The following is a 23,278-nucleotide window of genomic DNA, read 5'->3' as shown; positions in this document are numbered from 1 at the left end:
GTTGGAAACCTATGAAAGGTAATTCATAGAGATGTTCGGCTAATGCGGGGGCGGGGGGTTAGAGGCGTGGTCTACTGCTTTCCTCATTGAGAACGGTTTGTCGCACACCCTGACATGGACACCAACGTCAGTGCAGAAGAAACTAAATTCACCGGGAAAGTATCAGTTTCAACTAGACATTTGTCCGGAGTAATAAGCATGAAAAATGTATTCATTCGGCTTGTGCAATGAACAGTCGCATATTTCGCACATTACTTTCTCAGTCTACATGCACACAAACGGCACAATACATAAAGGAGCTTGTATTTTGCTTTGAAGTTCTAAGAGTTGTCGTTCTGATAATAAGTGCTGCTATCTCCCAACAGCCTACGAAAGCTGCATTTGAATTTTATGAACGAAAATGTTGCACTTCGTTACTTGGTAGCATTCTGATGACGATTCTGTGCTCAAATGTTTTTCATGAGGGTAAATCGCAATATAGAGAGCTCCGCCCACGATCCCTTCCACTTTTGGACTTTCTGTATAAAAAGGTATACTTGTATTTAGTCATTTTATTTATTAATTGCACGTAAATAAGCCTTATATGTATCCCCCCTCAGGTATACACGGTTTTAAACTTTAAAGTAAAGTATGTTTAACTCCTCTTCGATATCCATTGTGCACCACCATATTTTCAAACCACCAGCCGCCACTGAAAGAGGTTATGGTAGCACACAGACTTTACAGACTGCCAACTGTTGCTACGACGTTCAAGTTATACAGTACACATTCTCAAGTTCAGATTGAACGCCTTGATTAATAGGCAACTTCTCTGACATAAAAGCTGAAACTCGCTCCAAATCGCTGACTCACAACAGTGACGTCGTGACACACTTTGAAATGAACACCCAGTAGAGGACGTGGTAATAACTATGCTAGTATTGAAAAACTGTTTTCCCAGATGAACTCCTTAAGGACGAAAGAAAAGAAGGTTAGGTCTATCTGTAGAAACTGTGAAAGCGATATGCATTGTTAAAGTTTTTTAATAAGGACCGTGTGGAATTTCATAACTTGGTACAACATAATCAATCTTCTCTTGAGAAAATACATTCATCAGATAAGTATATCACAGGAAAAACTCAATGATTTAATATTGTTTAAAGTTGAATTTTAATATTGCTATACTCTATAATTATAATTAGGCCTAATGTATGTTCTTTTCCATTTGTCGACGTTCATGAATAAGAAACTCAATAAAATTTGGTTGGTTTATTCAAACCGAAAGTGTCGCATATTTTTTTTTTTTTCAAAAAGTATATGAACCCTAGTATATGTTAACTTATTTTGTACCATGATTACTGATTTTAATAAAGTGACATCAAAACAATTAGAAGTAAAATAAAAAAAATGAATTAAAAATCCGGAAATTTTCAACATTAAATGACATACAATCAATCAGTGAGTCAATCTGGAATTATGGAGCTTGTTGATTCTGTGTTGCTTTCACAAAGCACTTCCACTGTTGTTGTGTTCGTGACTAGATCTTCATATATAACATACAGACACAATAACTTAAAATAAATTATAGGATAAATTTGCCAGTGAGTGTATATGGTGGATATAGCAGAGCAGTCTGTCGAAATTTTGCATTACATTGCCTTGCTAAGCTGCGATATGCATTGAATTATTATATTGAAGGAAATATTAGCGACACAGAGAGAAATGGAATGATTTCGTCTCAAGATTAGAAAGAGATTTACCATTACCAAGACCCAAAACTTTCAAAATTTAAAGAAAATAAATTCGGAGATAAAAGAAAATGTTGTTATAAACCCTATTCCTAACGAATCTCTACTTGATTACTTTAAAAATATATGGTTTCACAAAAACATCTCTCTTACATTAAAGACTTCCAACAACAACACAACAGATATGATTACTTATGATGAACTCATTGAAGTATATAAACGTTTAAAAAACGGGAAAGTCCCAGGCGAAGATAATTTAAATTTCGAGCTTTCTAAATACGCTGGAGAAGAATTTACCTATAGATTTTTATATTTCGTAAACAATATATGGGCAGGATCAAAACCCCCAGAAAGTTGGCAAAAAGCCATTCTAGTACCCATTTATAAGAAAGGAAACAAAAAATTATGTGCAAATTATAGGGGTATAAGTCTTCTCAATTCTGGATATAAGATCTATACAGCCATAATCAGAAATAAACAATCACATCTTTACGAAGACAAAATCACTGAAGAACAGAATGGATTCCGAAAAGGAAGATCATATTGTGACAGCTATTTCACCATGAAGATTTTAATTGAAAAGGACAGAGAATTTAATATTCAAACCCACTTAGCTTTTATTGATTTCATAAAAGCTTTTGATAGAGTTGATAGAAATAAACTTTTAGAGATTTTACGCTATGATAATGTGCCAAACCAAATCATTCTCTCCATTTATAATTTATATCAACAAAATGAAATTGCCATAAGAACTGAACGCGGAACTACTAGCTGGACTTCCATCAACCAAGGTGTTAGACAAGGGTGCGGTCTTTCCCCTCTGTTGTTTATTATATATATGAACCATATTTTATACATTTGGAGGCAAAGTCATCATGCTGGAATTCAAATTAATCGAAACACAGTTCTCGATACACTAATGTTTGCCGACGATCAGGTTATTATCGCTCAAACAGAGGATGCTTCACAGAGAGCCATTTATAATTTGCAAATAATCGCCTCAGATTTCAATATGGAAATCTCAAAAGAGAAAACGAAAGTCATGGCATTTTCGGGAGAGAACCCAATTCCAAGAAAGATCATGATAAATAATACTTTGAACGTGTTAATTCATTTAACTATTTAGGTTATAACCTCTCTTACATCACTGATGAAGATATGTCAAACAAAATATCTAAATTTATAAAAATCACTGGCGTAATTAACACCGTCTTCAAATCATCCCATGTTCAGAAACATACAAGGCTAAAGGTATATAAGACACTAGCTCGACCGGTCCTCACTTACAGTAGCGAGGCATGGACAATCAGAAAAGCTGATGAGCAAAGGCTGACGACAGCTGAAATGAGGTTCATGCGACGAACAGCGGGATGCTCTTTGCTGGAACACCGTAAAAATGTGGACATATTGCAGGAACTAAAAATGGATCCAATAGTTAATTTTGTTCAACAATATCGACTTCATTGGAAAAAACATGTCGAAAGGATGGATCGCACTAGATGGCCTAAACAGATTCTTACTTATGTACCACGAAGAAAGAGGAAATTGGGAAGACCACGCAAGCGCTGGCATGAGACCGTAACAGATCCTGTTGGGTCTAATACATGACGGATATGATGATGATGAAGAAAATATTATTTTTATGTGTTTGATTTATGCAATTCAAGACTCCAGCTCCTTTATTATCTAAATAGAGTGGTGCACTTTATTTATTATAGGCCTATAGTTTTATACCAGAAAGTACACAAGAATTACTGTCCCAATACAAAGGCAACCCCTGTTTTGTATGTCATTTAAACTACTGTCTCATTGTGCATATGTCGGCTGTGTGCTTGAAAACTTTCTTAAAATGTTGATATTCAGTGATTAAAGTCAAATTTTATTGATTATTTTTGTTAAAAATGTTGAAAGAATTTTCTGTTTATTCACTAGTGATTAAAGTAAAATTTTGTCCATTCTTATTCTTAACAATGTTGGAAGAAATTTGGAAGAATTCACTGTCTTATTCACTAGTGATTAAAGTAAAATTTTATCCATTGTTATTATTAAAAATGTTGGAAGAAATTTGGAAGAATTCACTGTCTTATTCACTAGTGATTAAAGTAAAATTTTATCCATTGTTATTATTAAAAATGTTGGAAGAAATTTGGAAGAATTCACTGTCTTATTCACTAGTGATTAAAGTAAAATTTTATCCATTGTTATTATTAAAAATGTTGGAAGAAATTTGGAAGAATTCACTGTCTTATTCACTAGTGATTAAAGTAAAATTTTATCCATTGTTATTATTAAAAATGTTGGAAGAAATTTGGAAGAATTCACTGTCTTATTCACTAGTGATTAAAGTAAAATTTTATCCATTGTTGTTATTAAAAATGTTGGAAGAAATTTGGAAGAATTCACTGTCTTATTCACTAGTGATTAAAGTAAAATTTTATCCATTGTTATTATTAAAAATGTTGGAAGAATTTGCTGCTTTATTCATTAGTGATTGAAGTAAAAGTAAGAAAATTGTGCGTAAGATTTGCTGCTGATATGACATTGTTAGCAGAAGAGATGATTCTAAAGGATATGCTACTGGAGCTAAATGACAGTTGTGAGCACTATGGGATGAAGACAAATGCAAACAAGACGAAGACCATGTTTATCAAAAGAGAAATAAAGAACGTGAATCTGCGATTTCAAAATGAGGCAGTGGAACAAGTGGTCAGCTTAAGACACTTGGAGATATATAAGTAGTGTCATGAGCTGCTGCCAGGAAGTCAAAAAGGAGGATAGCAATGGTAAAGGAAGCTTTTAATAGAAAAAGGAGCATCTTCTGCGGACCTCTGGTAAAAACTAAGGAAGAGATAGTGAAGTGCTTTGTTTGAAGTGTGGCATTGTATGGGGCAGAAACATGGAGATTATGTTGAAGTGAAGAGAAACGACCGGAAACATTTGAAATGTGAATATGGAGAAGAATGGAGTGTGTGAAATGGACAGATAGATTAAGAAATGAAGCTGTGCTAGAAAGGTTGGATGAAAAAAGAATAATTATTCTGTAACTAATCAGGGAGAGGAAAAAGGAATTGGATGGGTCACTGGTTGAGAAGAAACTACTTACTGAAGGATGCATTGGAAGGAATGGTGGACAGGAGAAAAGTTCAGGGCAGAAGAAGATATTAGATGATAGACAGTATGCGGAAATGAAGAGGAAGGTGCAAAATAGGAAAGATTGAAGAAAGCTTGGTTGTAGTGAAAGACCTGCCCTTGGGCAGAAAACTATGAATGAATAAATAAATATTTTTTTTTTTTTTAAATTCGTTTATTGTAATTTTTCTGAAAAATCTATTTGCATACTTTCCGACTCCAAGGGGACTATATTTAATATAATTAAATATGTACCAAATCTATATGCACATAGAATTATTCCACTTCAGAAACAACTAAGTAAACTAAAAAACTCCAAAAGGAAATAACATTTCAATGGATAACTAGTCATTGTGGTATACCTGGAAACGAGAAAGTCGATAATATTGCAAAACAGGCAACATATTTGCAACCAAGACCTTTTAAAATGATATCTCTATCCAGTGCTTTTGCTTTAGTAAAATCTCATTTTACAAACTTATGGATCAACAATTGGCTCTCTTCTGACAAAGGAAAAATTTTAGTTTGTACAAAAGAAACCAAGTGACTTGAAATGTACAAAACTTGGCCACACGTGTTCAAACATTTTTAACAAGAGCCAGAACAGGTCACATTGTCACACAGTTGTACCTACACCGATTTCACATTTCTGATAATCCTACTTGTCTGTGGTATAATAATCATGATGAAGATCTGGAACACATTTTTCTATACTGTCCATCCATAAACCACAAAAGAAGTAAATTAAAATCATGAGTACCAGTTGCAGAAGACACAGCCTTGCAGTATATATTGACAACACCCCAACTCTGGCTACTAGCAACAGGCATCTATAATGAACACCGATCAAAACATCCCTCATTTCTCGTGAAAAACAACAACTGAATAGACTACAGTGGACTATAGTGGACTTTATGTTGTCAGTCAGCAAACAGCTGGATACATTAAGAAGATTGTACGATGCTTCATCAACTGCTATGGTTATCTATTATCGAATGAGATGAAGGTGATCATGCTAGTGAAGTGATTTACAGCTCGACCAAGTTAAGTCTGCGAGCCAAGAGGGGAAGTTGGAGGCAGTTCTGTAGTGAAAGGAGGCGGTAACGAGAGGAGACCAGTACAGTCTCATATGACAGCAAAGTTTTCCTACTGTGCTTCAGTTCATAGAGCGGTAACAATTTAAGACGCTTTGAAATAGACTGTACTTCTACTTCTGCTTGACAGTGAGGTTTGGCGTTCTGATTGGCAAGCGTGGAGAAAGTTGCATGAGGGGGGAGGCTGGGAGACAGCGTAACTGTTGCCTTTATCTGAAGACAAGGACAAAAAATGCGTGGGCTCCATAGTGTATTTTAAACAATATGCACACGTTTAAATCTGAGCGTCAAGTGACCTATGTGGCAACTGTGTTTTGCCTCTACATTCCATCCCGATATCCCCATTCGCGGGTAAGCTATAAGGGTCCAGCACCAAAAATTACCCAGCTCTTAATGGCTTGAAGGGAAAATCCTGAGGAAAAATCTCAACCAGCAACTTGTGCCAATCAGAAATTGAACGCAATTTCACTCATTTCATGGTCAGGCATGTTAACCGTTACTCCACAGCAATGGATTGAATGAATGAATGGCCTGTGGTACAGGCCTTGTTCTGAAAATGTAAATAACTTTTTACTTGAAATATAGACAGTATTACATTTAACTAATGAATGAATCGCTTGTTAAGAGTTAGAGTTGTAGCATTAAATATGTGTCAGTGTAATCAGTAGAGAAGTTTCTCAGGATTTCACACAAAAAAAAAAAAAAAAAAAAAAGAGAGAGAGAGATAGAGAGAGAGATATTGCATGTGGTGTAAAATCTGGTGTAAAACCTTAGTACAAATTTTCTTTTAGGTACTCACGTAAATCGAAATTTATATAATTTTGTGTACGAAAGAGAGATACGAAAGTTATAGTTTTGTTTTATATTAATCAACAGGTCTTCCTAATATGGTCCAGCGTGCAGCTACTCACATTGCCCGAAAAGCAGTGGAACTTGACATTGTACCTGGTCGTTCACCAATTTCTGTAGCAGCAGCAGCAATCTACATGGCTTCACAGGTTGGTTGCAGTTTGAATTTTAAATACAGAATTATTAAAAAGTCGGGACACCATTACTCACCCAAGTTCTTGTACACATACGCATATATTTATCCCTAAAAATAATGGTTTTGGTCTTACTGAGTGTTATGAATACAATATATAATTCACCAATGCCCTAAGACTATTTAAAATATCAGAGAATTTTCTTCTGAATGCTGTATAAAGGAAGACCAGGAAAGAACAAAACGTGTTGTGCTGGTGGTAGATTTTGTAGCCATTCAGTTTAATTTCTTGTTCATGTTGTTAATAAAATTTGTCGATTAGTTCCTATTCTTTCTCATATAATGAAAATAAATGCTAGGACTCCAGTGAATGAAATTGATAGTACATTTGAGGCTGTATAAGCATCAGGATACCCTGAGTAATGTCGAGGTATACCAGCTAAATCAAGGAAGTGTTCAGGAAAAAAATATTAGATTTACTTCTTTTTTTTTTTCATTTCATTTATTATATTCCATAGATCTTATATTAGCAATGTAGCTTTAAGATATGAAACAAGTTAAAATTTTACAAGATTACAATTACAATTACAATTTTTACAATATTTTGGCGAGATGTAGTGAGATGAGGTGAAGGCCAAGGATTCGCCAAAAGATTACCTGGCATTTACCTTATGGTTGGGGAAAACCTCGGAAAAAACCCAACCAGGTAATCAGATCAAAGGGGGTGAAATGAAGTGAGGCCGAGGACTCGCCATAGACCATCCGGCATCAGTCCCATGGCTGTGGAAAACCTCAGAAGAAACCATTCAATCAGACCAAACGGGGGATCCAACCCAAGTCTGAGCGCAGCTCCTGATCAGCAGACCAGTGAGTCTGCCGACTGAGCTACATTGAGCATATAATTGTTACAAATTGTACTTTTAATCATTTTGGATTTATAGTTGGGGTTGTAAAAAGTGAATATCAGTGAATAAAACCTGCTATAATAGCAAATATAACCAGTTATAACTGTTTTGAGGATCATCATGGTAATCACACAATACTGCCATTCTGCACAAGCATGTGGACGTGAGGCCAGCAGTTGACTGGTTGTTCCTGGCTGTTAATGGGGTGTTGCATGACGGATTTTTTTATGATAGCAAATACTGCTCTTATTGACAAAATGTCATAAAAATAGGGTACTTGGTAATAAGTGTCATGTAATACAAATTACAATATCAGTTATTGATGAATTTGCTAAAACTACTCCTGTTAAACCTCCAATACTTACTTACAAATGGCTTTTAAGGAACTCGGAAGTTCATTGCCGCACTCACATAAGCCCAGCAAGATTAATCCAGTCCCTACAATAATATCGCACTTCCCTCAAATCCATTTTAATATTATCCTCCCATCTACATCTCAGCCTGTGCAAAGGTCTTTTTCCCTCAGGTCTTCCAACTAACACTCTATATGCATTTTTGGATTCACTCATATGTGCTACATGCCCTGCCCATCTCAAATGTTTGGATTTAATGTTCCTAATTATGTTATGTGAAGAATATAATGTGTGGAGTTCTGCATTATGTAACTTTCTCCATTCTCCTGTATGGCCTGTAAAATTTTGCCATTCTCAGAGGAGAACCAATTGTAGATTCATAGGTTTGTAAAATGAGAGAAGATGGTTGAAGCAAAGGTACTGGATAGATACTATTTTCAACAGTCTTGATTTCACAGCATTATTAACTTTTCCATTTCCAGGTTTACCACAGTAGCTATACTAGTTTCCATGTTTTAAAGCGATGAAACAAGAAGTAGTTCTATAGGTGAGGGATGAGTCCGGACTAAAGGGGTAGCTTGTATAACGTTACAACATCAAGTGAGAACGTAACTTTTTACTGGCATTTACAATAGAAAAATCCGTCTGCTAGGAACAAACTGGCAATACAATGCCAACCTGTGAGGTACTATATTCTCTTCTTCATCAGGACAGTGTTGCCAAACTTATGGCACCAGGCCACGTGTGTTATATTTAGTTGCTTTTGTGTTCTGTATCATAGCTGCTGCGAGTGTAAAAGTGTTACTAACACTGTGATTAAAAGAAACATGCAATCTCGAGTGCTTCAACATGAAAAGGAAGTGAAGAATATAAGACGGTGGAAATATAAATTAACTATGTGGCAACCAAGTCTCTACTGACAGCAACATGATGTCAGTTCCTGTTTAGTCACTTCATAAGGTATCTATTGAATATTACAGATACTGCCTCATAAGTAATGTCGATTTTGGAGCAGAATTTTAGATGGAGTGTGTTGTGACCAGAAATTAATCTAATCTTCAGCCGTTAGATTTTATGCTCTTGAGCCATCTTTCAGCAAGGTTTGTTATCCCGCGATGGTACCAGTTTCTGGTTTTGATGCAAAGAATTCAGTGATACTCATTTCAGCAGCTTCCAAGTTTTTTAAATTTCTTCTATGCAGAAAGTGGACCATGGATCGAAACAGATGGTAATCTGAAGGTGCAAGATCAGGGCTATATACATTGTGGTAATAGTTCGATTCTTTCCAATTTCTCCATTTTTTCCATGGTTATTGGAGCATTATCGGATCTCACCTTGTCCTGTTGTAAAATAATTCTATTTCAGTTACTGTATTATTATTTTCCTAAGAACCTTATTCTCAAACACCCTTAATCTCTGTTCCTCTCTCAAAGTGAGAGTCCAGGATTCACAACCATACAGAACAACTGGTAATATAATTGTTTTATAAATTCTAACTTTCAGATTTTTTGACAGCAGACTAGACGACAAAAGCTTCTCAACCGAATAATAACAGGCATTTCCCACACTTATTCTGCGTTTAATTTCCTCCTAAATATCATTTATATTTGTTACTGTTGCTCCACGATATTGCTTGGTACCTCTCTTTGAAAACTTTATGAACTCATTCTAGATGTTGAGAATAAAGATCCACATCAATTACATATCCATTTGGAACAAATTCTCAATGAATCACACCTTCAGAATTCTACTTGACACACAATATTATTTTGAAGTCGAGCCGATTCTTTTTAACAGCGACTTTGGCAGACTAACAGGAATCGAGCACTGTTTTGAGATGCTAGGGTTGCGGTAATATATCTATTTTTCATAACGTGAAAATCCTCCTAATCTCTCATTCATGGGATTAGCGATAAGTTGATGACAGATATCCACTCTGTGTTGAGCCTGTTCAGGTGTCAATTCATTAGGTACAGATCTACAACTCATGTCTGATTTTCTAAGCGTCTTATTGTAACAGGGATGCCAGATACTCCGTTTTTCCCAGATTCTTCCATTTTTTTGGTAGTGATATTATTCCTCTATTTATTATTTGCTTTGAAACCAATATAAACGAGAAAACGTGCATAAAAATCTAGTTTTCTCAGCAGCCTTTTGTTGATTCAGAATTATGTTGGTAACACTTACACTGCAAAACAAATAAGATGAGACGTGTGTCTCTGGCCCTGTGCTGTTAATTTTCAGTTCCATTTTCGTAATTGTGTTGTGCACGTGTGATTGTGAGAGAAGCAATCCATTGTAATTGTAATCCACACAACAAACATTTAAAAATGAATGAAAATAAAGATAATCCATCAAAGACTCCTCCAGAGAAGAAATTGAAATCCTCACGCTGACAATCACATCCTCAGGTGTATCTAAAGAAGTGAGAAAAACTGTTTTCATAGGTTAAACTGGGTCCAGATAAAAATCAGGTATTTTGTGTTATATGCAGAAAGTATTTTAGTATTTCTCATGGTGGACAAAGTGACCTGAAACAGCTTTCGCAGTACAATGGCCACAAAGAAAAGGAAATATTGAGTTTAGGTAATGGAAATAAACTCTCGAATTATTTTTGTAAACCTTAAAAACAAAGACAAATGTAATAGAAGCAGCTCATGTGAGTTGAGCCTGGTGTGTTATGTAACTTGAGTTATTCAAGCCTAGACTGTTGTAATAAGTTAGTATCGCATATTTTCAAAGATTCAGTGATTGCTTTTAAACTTTCATGTGGACGCACTAGCGAAGAATGTACTTGTACCCAGAAGCGTCAGTAAGTTTTTGACATTCTAAAAACTGCAGAATGCTTTTCTGCTTGCTATGGATGCATCAAATAGAAGCAATCGTAAAAATGTTGTTGTTCTTCTTCTTCTCTAATGGCCGCAATTTGAGATCATTTAACTCATTTTGCTTCTTGCTTCCCAATAAAGTTGAGAGAAGTTTTTATTTTGTTGTGCTTTCTTGTTGAGTGCAGTGCATGTGAATAGGTGTTCTCTTCCCATAGATGAACCTGGTAAGTTGCATAAGGGGCATTCTTCAGTATATTGTCCACATCTGTGGAGTAACGGTCAGCGCATCTGGCCGCGAAACCAGGTGGCCCGGGTTCGATTCCCAGTCAGGGCAAGTTACCTGGTTGAGGTTTTTTCCGGGGTTTTCCCTCAACCCAATATGAGCAAATGCTGGGTAACTTTCGGTGCTGGACCCCGGACTCATTTCACCTTCATTATCACCTTCATCTCATTCAGACGCTAAATAACCTAAGATGTTGATAAAGCGTCGTAAAATAACCTACTAAAAAAAAAAAATTCTTCAGTATTAAGGATTCCAATTTTGCAGAGATGTGCTGCAAGGCAGTCATGACTGGTGTTCAAGCTGAAGGCGGCAACAGCTTCTTGTCTTGGCTTTAAGCTATATGTTTTCCAAAGTTTGTCGATATCTGCCCATTTTTTCCCTTGTGATTGTTGAGCAATTTTATGGAGTATTTCTGCTTCTGATTTGGCCTTAATTTTGATGCCTAATGTGTGTATACTCAAAACTTTGTTTTGTCTATGCAGTTTTGTGCCTTTTTTTGCTAATTCATCAGCAATTTCATTCTCACTTATGCCAACGTGTGATGGTATCCATTGGAAGTGTATTTTCTTCTGTAAGTTTTCTAGTATTTTTATTAGTTTTCGGATTTCATTAATTTTATTTGTAAGGGGTAATTTGTTTGATGCTATAGCTTGTATTGTAGCTTTTGAGTCGACTAGTAAGACAGCATTGTAAAACATTTTCGATCTACATATTAATTGCTCTAAGGCAAAAAGTATTGCTTCAATTTCTGCATCAAAATTTGATTTGTTTTCACCTACAACTATATAGTGTGAAAAAAAAGAGATGAGTGTACTCCAGCTCTGGCATTTGTTCCTCTACTTATTAATGAACCATCTGTATAGATGTGTAGCCATTCTCATGATGAGTATCTCTCTGTAATAGTGCATAACGTTATCTGTTTTAGTTCTTCTTTTGTATGTTGATCTTTCCTTACTGTTTCTATTAAATCGAGTTAATGTTGTACGAGTGGTAGTCTACTGAATTTTGTAGTGGTGCAGCTTTTTATACTTCTGTTGTTATGTATGTAATCGTAAAATGTTTCTTGTGTGTATTCGTTATTTTGATCCTCTGAAGTGAGTGCAAAATAAACTTGTAGATTTTGTGGAAAATGCTAATGAAACCGCTGTTGCCTTAAATGGTTTGGTGCTGCAGAGTTTAAAAAGTTACAACTTAAATGTGAATCAATTGTCTGCATATAGTGCAGACAATACCAATGTAAATTTCGGACAAACCCATTCAATGTACCAGTCAAGTAAAAATAAGACTATCATGAAGGCTAATTGCTCTAATCACATAATACACAGTGCAATGAAATTTTCTGCAGACAAGTTGAATATTGATGTGGAGAGTATTATCTTAAAAGTTTACTATCATTTCTCAGTCTCTGCTAAAAGAAAACAAGAGTTGCAGTCATTCTTTGAATTTGTGAATTTACAATGGGCTGAGATTCTAAGACATGTGCCAACCAGATGGCTCTCCGTAACTCCAACTGTAATTTGACTACGGTAGAACTGGGGTGCAATTAAAAGTTATTTCCAAAGTACTGATGCCTGCCCTAAGCTATTATCTGATTAAATGATGACCCAGAGCAAGCCAGCTTACCTGAAATTTACTTTCACTTCATAAGCAACATTGGAAGTCAATTGGAAAGGTGTGATCTTAAGTGTCGAAACGTTCAAACAAAATGAAAATCCTCTTCACAAAATTGCAACAAAGAATGAAAGATATATTCTATGGCAGCAATGCAAAGCAACTCATGTATGAGTTAACCCAACAATGCAAAATAAGATAAGTGCAGATATCAACAATTTCTACAGCAATATGATTATTTGCAAAAGAAGTTTGATGCCACAGGTAACAATCATTATGCTTCTCTAGAATTTTTGCTTTGCATATGGAAATTGAGTTTAAGGATTTTGAAAAAGCAGTAGAAGGAGAAAATTCACAAACGATTAGGGAAAAGACGGAAATTTTACTTGAAGCAAGTAAAGCAATAGGTTTGGAAGTAAATTCCAAAGAGACAAAGTATATGATTATGTATCGTGACCAGAATATTGTATGAAATGGAAATATAAAAATTGGAGATCTATCCTTTGAAGAGGTGGAAAAATTGAAATATCTTGGAGCAACAGTAACAAATATAAATGACACTCAGGAGGAAATTAAACGCAGAATAAATATGGAAAATGCCTGTTATTCGGTTGAGAAGCTTTTGTCGTCTAGTCTGCTGTCAAAAAATCTGAAAGTTAGAATTTATAAAACAATTATATTACCAGTTGTTCTGTGTGGTTGTGAAACTTGGACTCTCACTTTGAGAGAGGAACAGAGATTAAGGGTGTTTGAAAATAACGTTCTTAGTAAAATATTTGGGGCTAAGAGGGATGAAGTTACACAACACAGAACTGCACGCATTGTATTCTTCACCTGACATAATTAGGAACATTAAATCCAGACGTTTGAGATGTGCAGGGCATGTAGCACGTATGGGCGAATCCAGAAATGTTAGTTGGGAGACCGGAGGGAAAAAGACCTTTAGGGAGGCCGAGACGTAAATGGGAGGATAATATTAAAATGGATTTGAGGGGGGTGGAATAGAGACTGGATTAATCTTGCACAGGATAGGGACCGATGGCGGGCTTATGTGAGAGCGGCAATGAACCTGCGGGTTTCTTAAAAGTCATTTGTAAGTAAGTAAGTAAGTAAGTGAGTAAGTAGAAGTTTTGAAATTAAGTGAGCATATGTATGTTGATGACATTTATGAAAAGTTCTGTAGTTATTGGGATAACCTTTGTGAAACTGTGAAGAAAAAGGAGATGATGTTTCAAAAGTGGGTTAATTTTTTGCATCTGTGCCTGAACATAATGTCTCAAACATGAGTAAGGTGGTAGATTTTTTGTTCAGCATCTGTGGATCTAATGCATTCGTGGAAAGAATTTTTTCATTAATGAAAAGTAAGTGGAATGACACCAGGAACAGATGTTCTGCAGATTTCATTAAAACTGAACTTCAGATAACAGTGAATTGTAATAGTACATTATGCAACGAGCCTATAATGATAGTAATTAAGAAGCGAGTATGGATGTTTATAAAACGAGCGTAAGCGAGTTTCATAATTTTCATACGAGCTTCTTAATTACCATTATAGGCGAGTTTCATACGACTTTTTATGCTCGACCATATTTCTAACTTGAAATTATTCAGATGTATACATTTTATTTGTATCTGACAAGATCGGAAGTGACCTTATTCTGGGTCGTGAATTGTGAGATGTGCGCAGACGCGAAAGTATTGATTTTTTCCGAGGAACAATAATGTCACTGACCTTGATGTAATCCCATTAAACTTTATATAACCTTGATTATTGAATTCGACATTGAAAAACGAGATGACAAATTGAATTTATTTGAAAATTATTTACAATTAACGCTAATTATTATAGTAACAGAACATAACCTTCTGCGACAGTATTGGATTTCCAGCCTCTGTGACTTTTTGCTAATTTTCTTTCGATTGCATATCCGAGAACACTCGATACTTGTGGTTTTATAACGGTACAAAGCTGACTTGTTATTGGCTGAACACCTGTAAGCTGGTTGTCATTGGCTGAAAACACCTGTACTTTAATGAGTAGGTGTACTTTAATGACATGCATTAAAGGACTGCTACCAGGTGTATAATTACTACATTTCGGCATGGTCGAGCATAAAGATTTTTATAAATTCGTAAGTAATGATCTCGAAATGTTACAAAATGCCAGATCATTATCAAAGTACACTTAGAAATGAACTAAATGACCAACAAATAACTTACATACAACAGTAATTATTTCATGTATGTATTGTTTCGAGTAAGTAAGCTAATGTGTTTCATTTTTTGTCATCAAAAAGTGTGTTAGTGAACATAATGTAGGCTACTCCTTTTTTTATTTTGCAAAATCTGGTAACTCTATGTAATGATGTATTGTATCTTTTGAAGCACTAAGTTCTTCTGACAACCTATGGGTACTTTTTTGTGTTTTCTTCCAAAACTCTCCATGTATTGTCAATATTCCATACCTTAGATCTTCCAGTATGTTGTAAATAATGTTTAATGTTTCATTTTTTTTTTTCATTTCATTTATTATATTCCATAGATCTTACATGAGCAATGAAGCTTTAAGATGTGGAACAAAGTAAAAAAATTTACAATATTACAATTACAATTTTTACAAATTTTTACAATATTTTACAATTTTTTTTCAAATTCAGCGTCATCTCTTAACCCAGTATATTATTATTACTAGCTGGAAAGCAACATTAGTTTTTTTTTTTTTCTTTTCTTTCCATTTCATATATTATATTCCATAGATCTTACATGAGCAATGAAGCTTTAAGATGTGGAACAAGTAAAAATTTTTACAATATTACAATTACAATTTTTACAAGTTTTTACAATATTTTACAATTTTTTTTTTTTTCAAATTCAGGGTCATCTCTTAACCCAGTACATTATTATTTCTAGCTGGAAAGCAACAGTAGTTTTTTTTTATTTTATTTCATTTATTATATTTCATATATCTTACATGAGCAATGAAACTTTAAGATGTGGAACAAGTAAAAATTTTTACAATATTACAATTACAATTTTTACAAGTTTTTACAGTATTTTACAATTTTTTTTTTTTCAAATTCAGGGTCATCTCTTAACCCAGTACATTATTATTTCTAGCTGGAAAGCAACAGTAGTTTTTTTTTATTTTATTTCATTTATTATATTCCATATATCTTACATGGGCAATGAAACTTTAAGATGTGGAACAAGTAAAAAATTTTACAATATTACAATTACAATTTTTACAAGTTTTTACAATATTTTACAATTTTTTTTTTCAAATTCAGCGTCATCTCTTAACCCAGTATATTATTATTTCTAGCTGGAAAGCAACAGTAGTTTTTTTTTATTTTATTTCATTTATTATATTCCATAGATCTTACATGAGCAATGAAGCTTTAAGATGTGGAACAAGTCAAAATTTTACAATTTTTACAAATTTTTACAATATTTTACAATTTGTTTTTCAAATTCAGCGTCATCTCTTAACCCAGTATATTATTATTTCTAGCTGGAAAACAACAGTGGTTTTTTTTTTTTTTTTTTCATTTCATTTATTTTATTCCATAGACCTTACATGGGCAATGAAGCTTTAAGATCTGGAACAAGTAAAAAATTTTACAATATTACAATTGCAATGTGTCATTCTCCATTATTGAAACTGAAACCATCGTTGTGTCACACTCTTACTAACAACACCTTCACCCTGGGCTTCACATATGTTCAAGCTGCAGCAGCTGCTTTATAATCTTGTTTCCAGTAATGCTTTAGAACAGACGTGGGCATTTAAAGAGATGCGCCGTGCTACTCTGCTGCAACACGCATCACCTGTTAACGTAATACTCAGCGGTGGATCACGTGAAGTATTCAAACACGGAACGTTAAGTAATTACGCAGGACAAAAAGATACACGGTTTCTACGAATGTTATTTTTATGAATAATGACAATGAAAGAAAACAAATTTTCCAAAACAAATACAAACTATTTTACAAAAAGCTGAAAGATAACTGTATTTCTAATTTAAACAATTACTGTAAAAACCTTATAAAATGATATAAAACGTACAATTCCACAACAGTTAAAAAGTAATGCCATAATCTGAACCTATTTGTTTTGAAAGGGCATCAGTCACTAATTTGCATCCTTTCAAAATAAAATTAAGAAACTAAGGAAAAATAGATTCTTAACAAAATATCAAGCAGATTACTAAGAAACAGAAAAACAACAATTAGGCTATTTTTTAAACTTCTTACTGTAGTTCTTTGTTGTTTTTGTCAATTTACGTCAATTGACTCATGCCCTTAAAAGAAAGGATTCGTTTATTCTTCTTCGTCACGTAAATCAGCAAATGTTTCAAAATTGGGAGTTATGTCAGACATTGCAATTGTGAGCTGATAGAATAAATTTTCGTCCGAAATGCGTGACCTTGATTTGGATTTTACAATGGCCAACTGAGAAAAAAAACTGTTCACAAATAAAGGTTGAGCCAAACATGGAAGCAATTTTCATAACAAAACTCCGAAGATGTGAATATTTTACTTTGCAAAGTTGTTTAAGCTTATATACATCTAAACCAGCCATATTTGTGCACTTGCACTTGGGGTTTCGCGGCCATACGCGCTAACCATTACTCCACAGGTGTGGACTACTATTATTATAAAAAATAAAATAAAAAAATTTGTTCCATTAAAACGAGTCTTTTCATAATGTCGCTCAACGTGCTAGTAAAATTTTGTAGCATGATAAGCACCTAACGCTTTCCCCTTCTTCGCAACAAAAGAATTCATTTTTCCATTCTTTGTGGAAATAATATTTTTGGACTTTTTTACTTCAGGAGCTTCCTTAATGAGCGACATTTTTTTTAGTGAAATCCACTGCTGACCGCCAGTGCTTCAACCGGTCGGACAGGTATCCCAGCTAGGGGTGTGGAGGGAGGAAGATCACGTCCTTGCGTTCGACTCCGTTTGACATGTACTACTGATGCCCACGTCTGCTTTAGAAGAACTCTAATCTCAAACTTCATAATTTCCATTTTATATTCTTTGTATTAACAATAATACTGTATTTTGATGACTCACATGCTCACATTATGTAGTAATAACCATATCAAAATACGGTTTACTGTAATGTAAAGATTGTATACGTGATTAATAAAATTGAGTTTTTCATTATAGGCTTCTGAAGATAAACGAAGCCAAAAAGAAATTGGAGATATTGCTGGAGTGGCAGATGTAACAATTCGTCAGTCATACAAACTCATGTACCCTCATGCTGCAAGGCTGTTTCCAGAGGACTTCAAATTTGCAACTCCTATTGATCAGTTACCACAGATGTAAGGGACTAAGAAACCTACTAATAAGATGGTTACGAGAAGTGATTTCATGAGGAAGATATATTGTTAAGAATATGCACTGAATATGTAGGTTTTTTTTTTTTTTTTTTTTTTTGACTCTGGCAAAATGTGATTTAGAAGTTTGTTACTCATTTACATTATTATTTTATGTACAATTTAATATGCGAAAGGACAGAGAGATGCATCTGCTAGCTTCAGTAACAAGTAAGAGAGTCTTTGGGAACAAGAGAGAAACGGTCTGAAAGAGTATTACTTTCTTAAAATCAAAAGAGACCTAAGTGGGCCTTCGTACATTACATGACAGGAGTGAAACTGCAAGTGCACAAATAACATGAAATGTGGGTGTTTTAACGTAGGAAAGAAATATGTAGTCAACCCTAAATTCAACAAACAGGATACTGATTATCCGTATTTGTCTAAGTATTAGTAAGTGCAAAATGATAAAATAAATTAACAAATTAGTGATAAAAGTACTGTGTGTACGTGATTTAATAACTAATTCCGTATTTACTTTCATTTTTCGTAAATTTTTTGGGGGAAAAAATCGTCTTGAAAATATGAATGCTTAAATTACACGAGAAGTAAAAATATATGGTACACTATATATTAAAGTAATAATTGTGCGTGCGTGCACTCACTAACAATTTCGTGTTTTTTAAAGGCATGGATGATTGAATTTTGTAAGTTCTTAACTACTGATTCAGTTTTCTTGAAATTTAGACCACACATTTATATGTTATGTAATGGTGTGCAAAATATTTTTTTAATTTGGTCCAAAAGTTTTGGAGATATCATAATTATGCTAACTTTTAATGTCACATGAGCGATTACTGTTCAGGAATTTTTTTGAATTTCATTAAATCGAAAATTTTATACAGAAATAATTTTCGAAATTCAAAAAAGTAATAATTATTATGTGCTATATTAAACTTATTAGCTGCAGAAAAGCAGCGTAATTTCTGTTCATTACATATTTTTGCACTTCTGTACCAAATTTTAAAGCAGTAGATTAAGAATTGTTCCACAGAGAATGTTTTGCATGCAAAGAATGTTGAGAAAATTAAATGTGAGGAAACAGTGAAGAAAAAAGTGGGTATATCGAATCCAGGTGGGTGATTTAAAAACGACTGCTGTGATGTCAGGGTATCTTCAAAATTGCGAAACTTTATATTTTTTAGAAAGAGGAAAATTGAGGACGTAGCTGCAATAAGGGCCCATAGGCCCTTTTTCCGGAGAATGCATAAATCGATTCTCCGTAGTTTCTTTGTTATACCCACAAAGTTTCGTTGAGAAATGTTGAACAGTAGTGCTGATAAACCTGTTTATTTTAATATATTTTATATGCCGTGCACTGTTTTTAAAAATTTCAACTCTATATATCTCAGAACAGTATGGGCCCTTATTGCAGCTACGTCCTCAATTGTAGATTTGTTTAAAACAAAAATTAAAAAATCAATTGATTTTCATCAAAATTCAGTCTTCCTTTCCTTTAAAACTGTTTATATAAATTCTTACCTTCGAAATCGCCATTGTCATTGCTCATCTTGGGCTCTGATTCGTTTGTTGTTGTGGCTGTGGTAAACCAGTCAGAGAAACAGGCATCGTCCTGAGATCTGTCAGCTTACTTTGAGAACACAATGGCAGGAGGAATTAACCACGAGGCACTTAAAGTCCATTTGCATGTCTTGTGTAATGATGGGCTTTTAGTTTTCCCATCGGGCGCTTACTCATTATTTTCTCTTGCCATTTATTGAGAATATGACTGACATATACGTCTCTTAAATGGTTTGTTTATGGATACGTCAGAAGGCTGAAGTATTGTTGTGAGTTCAACAGAAATCACGACCATATCAGTCTTTGCGTCCTCAAGGCAGGATTTAACATTCTGAAAGATGACAGTGGGAACTATCCAGAACAAGGGGAATTGATTCTGTCAGCATTTTGGTCTGTTGTTTCCAAAATGGCTAAATCAGAGTTTGTTGAACCAAGGGCTGACTTTAATACAGTAGAACCTCTATTATCCATGCAGTGAGAGAAGTGGGGAAAAAACCAGAGGCGTTATGCTACCCCAAGATTTTTCCCTGGCATACTTTGATTTAAAAAAGGTATACCCTCTCCCTTGCAACATACACGTACATGACATACGATAAATTGTTTCGTGTAGTCAGTAACGCGAATCTATGAAGATTACGCAACACATAAAATTTCTTAATAAAAAATTTCAAGTTGCTTGCGATTTGAGTAACATTCAGAAATGTCGGAAAATAACCGAACTCTATTTCACTGCCATTTTTCTGGCTTGAAAAAGTGTTTGACAAAGCGCGCATAGTAAAATTATTTTCATGTAGGCTGTATTTACTGGGCCTAGTCCCATCATTACAAACACAATCACTTTTGTGTCACTGAAGTTTTGTCTTTACTCCTCGTATGACAAATGTATCCTTTATTATTATTATTATTATTATTATTATTATTATTATTATTATTATTATTATTATTATTATTACTACAAACACCACTACAATGGGCGGCCGGGCAGCTCAGTTGGTAGAGCAGCTGGCTATGGACTGGAAGGTCCGGGATTCGATCCCAAGTGGTGACGGGATTTTTCTCGTTGCCAAACTTCCAGAACAGCCCTGAGATTCACTCAGCCACCTATAAAATTGAGTACCGGGTCTTTCCTGGGGGTAAAATGCGGTCAGAGCGTGGTGCCGACCACACCACCGCATTCTAGTGCTGAGGTCAGGAAAAGCATGGGTCTCTAACTCCAAGCCCCCCCAAGTGTCTACATGGCGTGTGACGGGGATACCTTTTTTTACCTTTACACCACTACAGTAATAACAAGTACTAGGCCTATATTTAAACCTCTATGTTAGCCGTCACTTAATGATACCGCATACTGAAGCAGTAGAGCTCAAAATTCAAACCCGAACCAAACATTGCCAATACTCCTTTACAGAAAATCGCTAAACAGCGGTGCAAAATTAATTTACTTCCTATAGTTTTTAATGATTAAAATTTTATTCCTATCATTAACGAGTTCTTAAACAGTACTGTATGTAATCCTATTTAAATAACAGATAAGTAACGATATTTGTCACTAACAAATATTTTAAAAGAATAAGATCTCATCAGTCACTAAATTGGCAACAATGGCCAACACAAGCTACAGACCACAGCCTTCTATATTTGAAATGCTACCGTCCTAAGCATTCCAGGGGTTGACTTATCAAATAAACGTGTCCTAACACACGTTGAATACAGTTCCAGAAGGCTGTGGTTTAGATCTACGAAGCAAAAAGATAGTACTCTTTGCTGTGAAGAAATATATATACAAATGTACGGATCACATTTTTTCAGTGACAGTATGTCATTTTTCACTAACGGTATCTTTTCTGACCATAGAAATCAGAGGCTGTATTCCATACCAGAGCATACCGTCTCACTTCCCTCACTGATCCGTGGTAATGAAGGGGCTGCAAACACATACTACACACAACACTATGCTTTATTATGCTAGTTATAACTAATAAACACAATGAAGTACAATAATACATAGCTCTTTATCCTTGTATTTTATTAAATCGAGCATATTGTAATGCCAATCTCGTATTCTAATGTGATATACGGTTTCTCCTTTTGCAAATCCCAAAATTATTTGCACTTTTTTTTTTTGGTAGACCTATTTACAATTAACATGACACATTTTCTTTTGACCACTAGAACACTGGTTTGCAATTGTGTGGAAGTTTCTGGGGTCATTTCTCTGAAAGCAGATAGTGACTGTTTAACACGATGGGAAAAACACTCCTTTCCACAAGTTCAACACAGCACAGAATTTCTGCTACATACTGTGTAACAGTAAGGCCTTGTAATAACCGTGTGTAGGAAAAATACATACTAACATAATGTACTGTACTTCATAATTTTTTTGCAGCAGTAGGTGATGGATAATCGAGGTTCTACTGTACTGATGTGTATATATTCTTTATTGCATTGTATTCGAGTGTTTACTGTATTCTGTATACGAAGCATCAACACCTCTTTAAAACATTGTACTGTATTAGAGACTTGACAGCATTCTTGAAGCATATATTAGGACATTTAAGTTCCTTCGACATTCCTACAGTCAGAAAGCTAAAGGACAGCTACATTATTACGTAACAGAACACTCTTGCAAAATAGTACATTATCTGCAATGTATTGTTATTGTAATTGGTTGTCTTTTATCTCTAGACTTTCTGTAATTGCCTACAGATTTATTAAGTATTTATTTATTTTGTTAGGGTATGTGCACATATAACCAATTGCCATCAAGTACTGTATATAACTCTTATAATATGAGATAATGATTGTTGTAGTTACATGTAATAGATTGCACTCTTATTTTCTTATTAAGTTCCGTTCTGTGCTACCGAGTAACCTTCAGAAATTGATTCCATTGTGAGAAATGTAAGATTTTTAAATGTTTGCATCTGATTAAAGGAAGAAATTGAGTGTGACATTATAAAATGTTAAAATTTGTGGATAGAGTATTTTGTATGAATAAAATTATACAGTTTATGTTTCGATGGCTCTTTTATACGTAAGTTCAACATTCCGGCTGGATTCCTCCTTGCATTTTTGTTATAACTGTATTTAACCTGTATCAGAAGATAAAAAGAATTTGCACAGATCCTTGTTAATTTTATTTGTGAGTCATCCTTGTTGATCGAGTGTTTCATACTTGGCTTTAATCTGACATTTTCTAGTACAAACCTGCATGAAATCATTGGACGTAAAAGGTCTGTTTGAAAATTCTGTAACTGTTTTTAAATATTTTATTCAGTTGTACACAAAACCTAGTGAGCCTCATCACCTTCAAAGTACCTGCATTTATGTACTGCTCCCAATTCGAAATTGAGTATACCTCTGTCTGCGAATTTCCCATAATGTCGGCAATTACCTGAAATCGTCCTTTTGAAGGGGATTTCAGTTCGGTAAATAAAGAAAAGTCTGTCAGTGCCAAGTCA

General features: G+C 34.5%; 1 protein-coding gene across 1 annotated transcript in view; it reads left to right on the top strand.

Annotated features, from left to right (window-relative positions):
• The window catches only part of TfIIB (transcription factor IIB), a 41,874-nt gene extending 18,933 nt beyond the window's left edge, over positions 1-22,941 (top strand). The window contains exons 6-7 of the mRNA XM_069831405.1: positions 6,827-6,948; positions 18,088-22,941. Of these exons, the coding sequence (XP_069687506.1) occupies positions 6,827-6,948; positions 18,088-18,249 (284 nt within the window). The 3' untranslated portion in view covers positions 18,250-22,941. The remainder of the gene's footprint in view (positions 1-6,826; positions 6,949-18,087) is intronic.
• The last annotated feature ends 337 nt before the right edge of the window (positions 22,942-23,278 follow it).

Source organism: Periplaneta americana, chromosome 7, assembly GCF_040183065.1.
Source record: "Periplaneta americana isolate PAMFEO1 chromosome 7, P.americana_PAMFEO1_priV1, whole genome shotgun sequence".
Classification (NCBI taxonomy): domain Eukaryota; kingdom Metazoa; phylum Arthropoda; class Insecta; order Blattodea; family Blattidae; genus Periplaneta; species Periplaneta americana.
Note: the sequence above shows the minus strand (reverse complement) of the source record. Positions and strands in the feature narration are given on the sequence as shown.